The 12,596-nt window shown below is 28.1% G+C and overlaps 1 protein-coding gene across 1 annotated transcript; it reads right to left on the reverse strand.

Annotated features, from left to right (window-relative positions):
- Positions 1-1,320: 1,320 nt before the first annotated feature.
- LOC129958616 (DNA-binding protein inhibitor ID-2-like) lies at positions 1,321-12,300 on the reverse strand. The gene is made up of 2 exons (XM_056071215.1): positions 11,907-12,300; positions 1,321-2,214 (listed from the first exon to the last, which is right to left on the reverse strand). The coding sequence occupies exons 1-2, from the start codon at positions 12,201-12,203 to the stop codon at positions 2,149-2,151; spliced, it is 363 nt and encodes a 120-aa protein (XP_055927190.1). The 5' UTR covers positions 12,204-12,300; the 3' UTR covers positions 1,321-2,148.
- Between the last annotated feature and the right edge of the window lie 296 nt (positions 12,301-12,596).

Below are 12,596 nucleotides of genomic sequence, written 5' to 3' on the forward strand. Positions count from 1 at the left end.
TCAGCTTTTGTTGTTGCTTTATCCAGTTCAAAATTCTTACTTGTAAGAAGATATTCCTACTGATGGATGATTTTTTAATCTAATAAAGCTGTCCAAATTTAAGTCATTTTAACACTTTCAAATACAGTACATTTAATTTTAAAAAAAGAGCTGAGGATACACTATTGAAAGTGTTATTAATATATCTAAGCTTTACAACTAATTAATTTTTCTGTGAAAAGGAAACTTCGAAAGATCTTACGCTAATTTTATAACTAGTACTCAAGAACGCTTTTCCTTCCACATTTATTTTCGTCTTGGAATAATTACTAGTTTTCTCTGAATGGTTTATTAACTAGAATATTTTACAAAACACCATACATCCTAATATTTTATAACCCCATACACAGAAAAAAAAGCGAACCCAGGGATTTCTTTAAAATAATTTTTGGAAAAATGCAGCCGTTTTCGAAAGAAATTCTAAAAATCAGGTACATTTCAGAAGTTTTAAAAATTACTTTTTGTCCTTGTTATTTCTTTTGCAGCTTCTGCTACCAATTTTAAACTCAATATACAGCATAAATATATTAAAATTGATTATTTTGAAAGTATCATCTTTGGAAATTTTATTGTAAATAAATAAATTCTCTTAAACATCTGATTTCTTGTTTCTTAAACATCTGATTTCTTGTTTCTTAAACATCTGATTTCTTCATAGATACATCGTACTCGGTTATTACTTTCCAATTATTATTTCTATATCATTATTTAAAGATATGCATTCCAAAATTCTAAGTTACTGGCAATTTAACGATATTAAAATATACTTAAATTTACAGAGCATTGACATTTCTTCTCATTATTTAAAATAATTAGCATAAAGAAAAAACTTAAAATGAATTTGAAAAATCCTATATATGATTGGCCAACAATTTAATTTTTAAATACCCATAGAAATTTTTTTTAATGATTGCATTATTTTTATGTGAATTCTCCGATAACGGTTCCAAACATATATTAATACAGAAGTTATAACTGGGACATCAGAAATAAATTTCTAGAATAAATATTTATATATCGATACTTCATGTTTCTCATATACTAATAAATCTAGCATATTTTATATAATTTTCCTATTTTTGCTTATAAAACCACAGAATTTTAATATTTTTATTTAACATTATATTATGTTGATACTGAACTGTGGCAATATTTAATCAAAAGAAGTAGTTTTCTAGATATTAACAAAAACATTTATGCTAATAAAAAAACTATAATAAAATCTTCGCTTTTTGCTTATGTTTTCATTAAATATAATTAAATATGCAGACTTCTCTTACATTTGATTAATATATTTATTGAATAATTTTTCAATACATTTGTACAATACACCCAACGAGTTCTTTGGACATCTATCACAAAATACTTTATACAACAACCAACATCAGTTGTACTTACATAGCCATAAGTGAAAAATCTTTGCCATAAAGATAAGACAGGAAATTTTTAAGTACAAAATTTACAAATTATGGATAAATGTATAATAAATTTCTATACACTTGTTTTTAAAAAATTGCAATCACAGCCTAGCAGTTTTGAGGCCAATTCATATAACCACGTAGAAGATACGAAAGTGAAGAATTGAACAACCAGCAAAGGCATTTGCAAAAGACCAAGAACCTGGAAACAAGAGATAGTCTCTCTGATAAATCAAGTCTTCCTTTTCGTATCTTCAACATGGTAACATGAACGAGCCTTGACTATAAAACATAGATGCTATGGAATGCAAAACAAAAACAGTGTATGTGATGTTTTGGTGAAGATACCAGAAGAAAACAGTAATGCAGTGATATAAACGGCAAATACTTTATATACAAAGAACACCACGCACATGCTGAGATTAAAAACTCAGCTGCAGAAAGCCTGCATTTACCTTTCACATTGCATACTTGCCCATGCCCATTTAGATGGCCATTACTTGACCATGACAAAATTCCAAATGCAGTTTTCTCGCATTCGGTGGAATGATATATAAAATAGTTTTGGTTAAACTAGGAATTGCACGATAAGAAAAAGAATCCTGTCAGCTTCTGCTCCATCCGTTGAAGAAGACTGATGCGCTGGTATTAGTCACCAAAAAGGTAAACTCAGTCGCAGTGGTCCGCAAGTCTAGCACGATAGCGACCTGATGACTGTATCTGGACGTCGCGAAGGCGGCTTTTCAATGTGACTAAGCTGAAAAGAAAGAAAAGAGCGATAAATTTCTCAAAATCAAATAAAAATCTAAGCAATATTTTAAATTAAGAGATTTTTGAAGTGCTATAGCTGATTTCTTTTAAAAGAATTAGAAATCGTAACGCATAAATTTATAAGAACCAGAAAATAGTCAAATCCATATTTATCAAGTGGCTTAACACAACACTTATTTTGTGTAAATTAATTATTTTTCATTTTTTCCCACTTCCGCTTAAGAAAAGATCCCATGAAATCTTCTATTAACATAAAGTTCTTTTGTCTATGCCCATCTAAATCTGTGAGGTAAACATCAACTTGGCATCACGAAAAAATGAAAAATAGCTTGACATATTCTGTATTTTGATAAACGACTCTTACAATATTATTGATTTAAATGTGATTTGCAAAAAAAAACCAGATAATTTATTCTATCTAAACTAGAATTTCCGCACCTTTTAAGTATATATATATAAAAAAACTTTTATGAAATTTAATTGTCTTTAAACAAACATTAGTATCGAGAAGCAAACAAGTCAGTGCAAAAGAAGCATCAGTATTTTGAGTATCATGTTTGCTTGAATGAAACGTTTCTAATGACACATATAAAACATTCTATAGTGATTCTTCATAACAATAATATTTCGTCATTAGATATTTGCTTGAATTTCTGCATTTAAATATTTATAATTTCCGAAAACCAATTTAACATTATTTTTTCATGTCTTGCTTAATTTCTTTCATTAAAATTTTGCATTATATTTCAACTGTAAAATTTTAGCGATTACATTGTTTTTGATATGAGAAAAAATGGGAAGTATCTTTATTACTTATTTAAATTTATATCAAGAAAAAAAGAATGTATTGAAATAACTTCACTTCCAGCATAATCAATCAAAAGAGAAATAACAATAATAACATCTGACAAGAATCCGATTCAGATGAAAAATTCATTTCCTCTGAAATATTATAGTAAACAACCAATACTGATCAGGAAATGAATCCAAATTTTTCCAATAATCTGATACACCTTTGACACTTAGTGAGTTCAACTACGCAAGAATGCGAAATGCAAGTACGATATTCCTACCAGGCGGGCATGGGAATGATTTCTGGCGCGGCGGTATACAGTTCAAAGAACTCGGAGTGTCGAGGAAAAAATTTCGATATTGTTCACACTACAAAACATTTTATTGATTTAATTGATTGATTTTTATCTGAAACCATTTAATACAGCATAATTACCGAAGTATCTAAAAAATCCTATCTTTGGATTTTCATTTCGATTTGGAATTATTTTCTTCTTTGTAATTTTGATAGAAGGTACCTTTTGGTTACTTAAATTACTGAAATTTTATTCAAGTATATGAATAGCAACTTTAATAATTAAATTCAACCACAAGGAACAGATATTGAAATTAATTTCCATTATACTTTATGTGAATAAAGGCAGGACCTATTTAGTTGTATATAATTTTTTTTTTTTTTTTTTTTTTTTTACGTAAATTGAATTGATTAGACACATATTGTGATATTTCAAAGATCTCATAACATGTATATTCTATATGTAAACAATTAAATCAATGGAACAAAAAATACTCATATTTTAAGCCTAATATAGGCTCAGTTTTTTTTTCTTTTTTTCTTCTTCGCTCTCTCTCTCTCTCTCTCTAACTTACGTTATTAGTTTTTAACCACGATTTAAGTACGTACATAAGAAGCGATAATTATTCCAAATTGATGATGGGAAAATAAAAAAGAAAATCTTTAAATTTCTCTTTCACATTTCTTAATAAATTTTAAAAAGAAAAGGGTGAGAAATGTTCATTCATCCATTATTTGGTCAAATGAAAGAGATGGCTATCGATTTCTCATTTGAATCTGACAAATGGACATTCCATGAACATAAAATCGCTTTTCATATTGGTATATTTTATATAAAACTAAAAATTAACTGTACAACTTCGAGCTACCATAGCAATCCACTATTTCCCTTCGGCTGCCAGCGAATTTTGATGGAAAAATACCAAAAAATTCCTAAAATACGTCTTTTTGTTGGTAATGAGAGGAAGCGCATTTAAATCTACGACGCAGATAACATATTTCAACATCTCGTCTCTACTATCTACTTGCACATACAAACTTTAATAATAGACCGCCGAGGGCAATTTTACGCTTGGCTGAGCACAAGCGAATGAATTTGTGGGTCAATCGCCTCTCCTGTAGTTCATATGTATTAGTTTACACTGGATACAAAAATATAGCAAAGCCCATTAATAATATCGACACTACTAACACTTTTTTTTTTCTTTATTTTCAAACAGTTAGGTCAAACATCTGAACTGAAATTTATTGTTGCCGAAGTATCAAAAAAGCTCAGAAATTAAATAATTTAGATTGTTCAATAGTTTTGTTTTTAATTTAAAGAAAGAAATAATTTATTTTAACTCATTTTAATGCATCATAATAAACATGTGTAAGAGTTTAAAATTCAATAAATGAGAATATACAACCTTCGAACATTCTCATATATGAACACAATAAGGTATTTTTTGTGTTTTATAGTACTTTGATGGAAATCTGGGTATGGATGTTCGGTGCCTTTGGTATATGATGTTGATACCAAATTCAATGTCAAATTTCATTTGTCTAAATCGCTGCGTTTCCCAGATATCATGTTCAGATAATCGCAATTAAACAAATTGGTGGACTGAGTTCAAAATCTGATACAAATCTTTAAGTCTAATGATATTTAACTTTGAGTTTGAGTTTTTGAACGATCGTGCTGATCGTTTTGTTTGTTGATCGCTGAACAGACATACTTCTCATTGATGGATTTCATCTAAATTTGACAGAATTCTGCACATTTGATGAATACCAAATTCCATGTATTGATTTGGTTGCGTTTTTGAGTAACTGGAGACACAGAGCTACAGTCATACAGATATAATTTCAAAAATAAGTTATTTAAACTCGAAGAGATCTGAAACGTGGTGATGATCAAAATCTCGAGGTCGAATTTTTTGATGGTTACAATACTTTTTGAATATTTCGTATACGAATAAGTAAAAAATAAAAAAATCAATATTTCAAATTGTTACTTATAGTTGAGAGCTATAAGCAACAATTCGACGTAACAATATATTAATCTATATCTCAGTTAGGATGGAAATTATTTGATTAGAGACACCGATAAATGGTCTTAACAATTGCAAATATATAATAACTTATATTAATGAGAGAAATTCATATTAATGGCACTTAAAATATAAAATTGCTTAAATTTGATTATTACTCATCTAAAAAATATTTGTATTAAGGAAAACTGAAGGTATGCACAAAATACCACAGTGAAGGAATGTCTTAGAAATTCGATCTTTCTTGAGCAGGATATTTAAGAGATTTAGAACATTAAATGGCTTTGGTGCCGTTATTAAAACACTCTGATCAATTTTCCAAATATTTCCAAGCAAGAGATTTAGAACTTTAAATGGCTTTGGTGCCGTTATTAAAACACTCTGATCAATTTTCCAAATATTTCCAAGCAAGAGATTTAGAACTTTAAATGGCTTTGGTGCCATTATTAAAACACTCTGATCAATTTTCCAAACATATATATCTTGATTTCTCAATCAGGAAATTTTATTTTCATCAATGAAAAGGTAAAGTTTTTAATACCAGAAAATGTGTTATGACAAGAAAACAAATAATTCTGACTGACAAAACTTTGAGATATTTATAGTTAAATCCAATCACACACGCGTGTGTTAGTACATTATTTTAAAGAAATCGCCACTAATTATTATATGTCTGATTTTTTGGGTGCTACCTTCTGATTTAGTGGTGGCTATTCTAGTTATTGGTAAGTATTATTAGAAATCTACATAATTTTGTTTTAAAAAATTGTATATTAAATATAGTATCACATTTATTTAATTGCAGCAACATAATTTTCTTATTAAAAATAACACCATTGATGCCGAATAAATGTATACTTTTGTTCAAATTTTTAAATCTTCTCAGACTATTTTTAGAATTCCAAATTATTTAGACTCGAATTGATCTTCTGTTCATATGAATCAATTCTATTAAGCATTAAAATTGCTTTGAATGTGCAAATACATTAGTACACTGTTTTCTTACTAACAGCATTCATTACTTCCTATGATAGAATAAAATAAATTGCAAAAATTAATAATTAATAAAGATAATGATAACAAAAATAATAGCAATTGACTATGATAAGTTTAAGCGAATTCATATAGCTCATTTGTGTCGTATTTGCCGTCCTATCCTTTTCGTTGTATCTGCCACGGAAAAGACGTATATGGCAGTCGCAAGATGTATAAGTATGGAATTTATTCATTTTATTCTCGTCCTATTTCTCTAAAAAACGATTTCCTGTCCATTCATACAATTCATTAATAAAAAAATTAATTTATTAATTTGTACCTTTAAAATAAAAGCTTTCATATGAAAATTCTCGCAACAAGGAAAGATGCTTTTTAACTCGAAATCATAACTAAAAAGAGTATTTTTCATTTTTCTATGAGTTTCTCTAAATAATTTCTCTTTGGACAACACTATTCTTCTGAATATATGATATTGTTTATCTATTCAAGAATTTTTGTTTCGTCGTAACCTTTTCTTAGAAATATGTCATTCCAGTCGTATTTATCAGTTGAACATACGACTGGCTGGCAGATTATATTTAATTAAATAATAACTGGATGCTTTAATAGTAATTATTAGATCTTAAAAAATTAATAGTTTAAGAAACATGATACAAATAAGTAAAATTTCAACATTCTTAAAGCTATAAAATAGAATTTTATAAGACTTTTTATTGCGAGATACGTTATTCTTGGCGTTCTGTAAGAATTTTACCCTGTTTGAAAAAAATTAATCCAAGACAAAGAATTTTACATCATCTATATAACACCACATTAACTAAATATTAAGTTTGAGTTAACCAGTTTCGATGGCGTTAAATTATTAAAAAATTAAAGGATCATGAGTGGCACTGAAAATGCTTAAACATGCGAATAGTTCTAGTAAATTGCTTTTAATTTTCATTAAAAATTATTATTTGACTAACTTAAAAATATTTTGGCAAGAAGCGGGAAAACGTTAAAAATATTCCTCTGTAATTAAAATATTTCAAATAATGTTTATCTAGCGGATATTTTACAAAGAGTCTTTATGAAATATTTTTAATAAACATAAATAAGAAGAGAAATTTGAATATTAAGAAATTCAATTATATTTTGAAAGATTCTATAGATGAACTTTGCCTGAAAAATCTTGGTGTATTTTTCAACCAGCCATTATGGAAACAGCCACAGCATATGCCGGATTCCTTTCTCATCTGATTTATTTGTTTTGCATTCATTAAATCAAATGTTGGAAGATAACAAATTGTTAAGACATTTTATAGCAAATTATTAGCAATAATAATTATGATGCAAATGTTTTCAAAAAAAAATTTCAAAACATAGTTACATCTTTTCAATAAGCGAACATTGGCCATTAAGAAATAAATATGGCAACAAGACGTTCCATATTTATTTCGTAATAGCCGATGGTTAAGAAATTTGGCTTTTCCAAATTAAAGAAACAAACAATATACAAATATTTTTTGTTTATCAAACATTCAGAATATCACAATTTTTATATTATACATATCAATATAGAAATTCAATTTATTACTTGTTTATTTTTTAAAAAAAACTCATGATATGAAAAAATTCGAAAGATAAATATTGACTACAGAAAATAAATAGGTATATATTCACGATAGGTATATATTTACTTGAAATTTAAGGTTCCCTTCTTTAAATAATTTTACCTTTTTCTTTATACACCGATTATTGTTGTATTAACCGTATCAGCTTAAAATTAGAAATATTTACAAAATTTAACAAATTATAATCATTCATACTGAGTGTCACTTTTCTCCTAATATATTTATAACAAAACAAAGATATAAAATCCTTATTCGCCATTTACTTATAATTGGAACATTCTCTGAACATAATTTCAGAGAGATTTACTCCATGTATTTGAAGTGTATATTAATGTATAATAAAAGTAAATTTTCATATCAAACCCATATTCTGGTAAAAATGTTTTTTTATATGAAAAAGAATTTAGCTATTATGAATGAAAAATAAGTTTATTTTATATGACAAAAATTAGCAATTAACTAATTAGCTGAATGATAATTAAAGCCAAATTACCATTCAGTCAACTTGTAATCCCGCATAATTTGGATAACACAGGATCAAATATTTCAGACCATGAATCTAAAAATTGCGCATAGTATATAGAAACATTTATTCCCAAACTAATTAAACAAATAAATGAAATTGCTTGATTAATTGATAATTTGAGGAAAAAAAACTCGAGATTATAAGCAGATTTAAAGAACTGTTTGTTGGGCGAGAAAAAAAATATTTTTAATAGTCTTAGTGACATCAAGATAAAAGTTCATTTATAATCAGTGAAGACTATCTATAATCATCAGATAAAAGTTCATCGGGAGTTTGGCGTAAATACTATTGTGATGAATTTAAATGTTTAATTGCCTCTTTTATGGCATTTAGCAGTTTAGCATTTAAAACATTTATCTTTCCGTACATTTATAAGTTTTGCATCTCCTTGTTAGTTCTTTATTCCTTCGCTTTTTTAGCGGAGAAGAATTGTGAAATCTTTTTGAATTTCTTAAATGGCGGAAGCTTACCTAAATAAATACATTAGGAACACGATTTAAAATAAGTATCTTGGTCAACAAGGAGCAGCAATCCTTTAAAATGCAATAATGAAAAGGATTGTAATTTGAAAATTTGTTTGATATCGTAATTAATGTAGACAACCAACAATTTTAGTTCTATAAACCACGGAAATTTTGAAGTAAAAGATTTTATATCATTCTTTGAACCGCTTTGCGAAACCTTCATGCTTAGTTACAAAACAAAGCAAAGTTACACCGGATATCTTCGTTACAAAACAATGCAAAGTTACACCGGATAACTTCATGACTCAGTTTTTCAGTTTTATTGCACTTATTTCAAATTTTTCTAATGTCAGAAGAATAAGAATTTTTTCTCTTCTTTTAAACTCATTGTTTTTCAAATTTTACCTCTTATAATTATGGATGAAATCCTTTCATTGTGAGGTTCTTGGTATAGAATCAAGAAATTGCTTTCTGCTTTTTCGCTCTCTTTCTATCGACCATGGATTTACTTATGCTTGCCTTACCTTATTAACAATAAATATATAAATATCACATAGAATTATGCATTTGAGTAGGTTTAAAAACCTTTAACAGTACTCAATTAGAACAGAGCTAGAGGTTGAATTTGAATTTGAATGGGTCAAGACCCAAACTTGGCCATGCTGCTCCAAACATATGGTAAATGCATGGGCGCATGGTAACACTGTTAAGACAGAGAAATTAATACAACTGCAGAAGTAAAATTCTTATGGTTTAGTACTACTACGAGAGCATATGCGAAGAAAGCGATTCTACTAATTCTAAGCAAATGTACAATTCCTTTGGAAAATATGAATACAAAAAGAAAATTTTATTTAATCCTTTCAGATTAGAAATGACGCATTCTCAAGAAAGTAATGCTTCACTGTATATTATTGAAAGGTTTATTTCTCTCTGTTTCGAATAATTTGAAATCTTTATATATTCGTATAATTTGAAATAATTTGTATTTTTTTTTTAAATTTAATACAATATATTTTAATTAAAAGTAAAAAAGACATTGAACTTAATATTATCGGTGATGATGATGGAAATCTTGCGTATTTGTATGAACCTTATAGTTTTCCGTTACTAAAGAACACAATTCTCCATGTGTTTATGTCTATTATTTCAAATTAGTTTACTATCTTTATTTTTATAATTAACTCTAGTAGTTTGATAAATGTAAAAAATTAAACAACCAGCCTATTTTAATAGGAGAAATATAAAATGGACCGGGGAAATTTAAAAGGATTTTTTTATTTAAAATATATAAATAAAACATATTTACATGTTAATGAATATAGTATGATCAAACTGCAGGAAAACAAAATAAATACAGATTTCTTTCATGAAAAAAATCTTGTTTTAAGAAAAAACATTTTATTCATATGATTCAGAAAATATTTTCATAAACGGATGGTTGGATGGAAATTAGATTTTAATGACACGAGAAGCAAACCTGGCCACGCAGCACCAAACATATGGTAAATACACGAGCACATAGTAACATAAAATTGGTGAAAAATTCTAAATTACAATCAACTCATTTTGATAAAAATAATTAAACTTTTTAAAAGCAAGAAATGGAAAAGGAACGTAGCCAACAAAGGTAATTTAATTATATAAGACTTTAATGCTGAATCGATTCGTTTTTTCTAAGGTTTTCTTCTTTCTTTCATAGATGCATACTACATTTTCAATTTTAAATTAAGGTGAGAGTAAGCAGCTTAACTTTAAAGAGTTGATCTATATTCTTTTAATTTGACCAATGGATTATTTAGATAAAACTTAGAGATATTATACTGTCATATATAAAAGAGAATAACAATGAATATGAGTATTAATCATAAAGTTTAATATCTAAAGATAAGTAAACTGAAGATTACTTCTTCTTAGATATTAAACTGCATTCCGCCTAATATATAACACAGACAATACTGATAAAGATTCAGGAATATAAAAACTAAACAATAAGAACCAAATCACTGCATTATGTTTTCTAACATATATAGTATCTTATAGTTTTCAGTTCTTTTTTTTATGCCTTTAAGTATTTTGAAGCATGCGTATTAAATAGAAAAAGTAGCATATTAAATATTTCTATACATAGAAAAAAAATATTATGTTTATACAAAATGAAATTCAGTGATAATAATTGGATACTAATAATTTAAATGAAGGTCCTTAGTATCACCACAGCACTCACAATGATGTTACAAAATGCTTTAAATGTTGAATAAGTTGTGAAACACGAGAACCAGTTTTTAAATATATAAGAATTTTACTTAAAAAAAAGAAAGATGAGATTTTTCAAAAAAGGATGAACAGGCCTTCATTTTTTTAGGTATACTGACAAAGTTGAGGAAGATTTTTAAATGTTTCGTTTTGTTCTTTTTCTTCTCCATCTCTCTCCCATGTGACTGTCTGAATTGTCAGGTGTCAAATTGTCAAAACAAAACAAACAAACAAAAATCACTGTTTCAAAGAAGATAACTGAAAGAGCATCCCCATTTTTTGAATTTCGTGCATAAACTATATTTTTGAGCAATTTCGTCCTATGAAATCGGCAATATACGTCTAAAATATACGAATGACCTAATATATTCAACAGGTAATAAAAAATCATTTGTTTAATTATAGCTATATATAGAGAAAAAATATGGAATTCATTAATTCAAAAAATATTTGAAAAAATAATTGATGTCTTACTCTGATAAAAAGAAATTAAGAAAAAAAGAAATTTATAACCTCATCTTGATAATTTTTTTTAATAAAATTAAAGATATTTCTAAAAATAAAAGAAGGATCATTTATAGTAGAAAAATAGTACATTTACAGTAGCAAGCAACATATTTTAACTATTGCAGCTACACTCTGAAAAAGTGCATGGAATTCTATAAATCAAGGAAAATATTTCAAAAATGAATTTGTGTCTTACCTCCTGAACAACGCATTTGTTAGCAGCTGAATTGGATGGAGAAGATATCACACCAAGGGGTTGGCGATTCGATGAGCCACCAGTTCGAGGATTCATTCCACGATGAGATACCGGATGAGACTCCAAAGCTATTTGCAAATCCACAATGTAATCAATCACGTACTGGATTATTTCCAGTTTCGATAATTTTCGGTTTCTGGGCATATTTGGTACAATTTCTTTCAGCTTGGTTAAAAGAGCTTGAATTTGATCATGGGTGATTTCCTTTTGGGACCGAGGTCTTTTGGTCTTTGACATTTTTAGAAATCGGAGCAAGATTTAGCTTTCGCCAAAATAATATGTAGTCGTGTAACTGCGACGGATATCAGAGCTCTACTGGGGGCTTTCTCCCACAAATCCTACTACATATGAGTTCCGAATAGGGGCGGGATATACGCATGCGTAGTAGAGGAGGCGGTGCTTATAAGCATACAGCTGATTTCTAGTTGCCCAATAGGGATCCGCCGGGTTGCTGAGAAATGTTTGTCAAATATCTGATCTTCGTTCTTGAGTACAAGAGAATCTGTACATTGTTCGGATGCAGATGCCTCCCACCTTTAGTTGCATCTGTAGAAATCAGTGAAATAACCCCTGCTGCCATCTATTGATAGAAACCAGAATGCTGAACTACAAAACCGGCTATTACTCGCA

The sequence above is a fragment of the Argiope bruennichi genome, chromosome X1 (genome assembly GCF_947563725.1).
Source record: "Argiope bruennichi chromosome X1, qqArgBrue1.1, whole genome shotgun sequence".
Classification (NCBI taxonomy): Eukaryota; Metazoa; Arthropoda; class Arachnida; order Araneae; family Araneidae; genus Argiope; species Argiope bruennichi.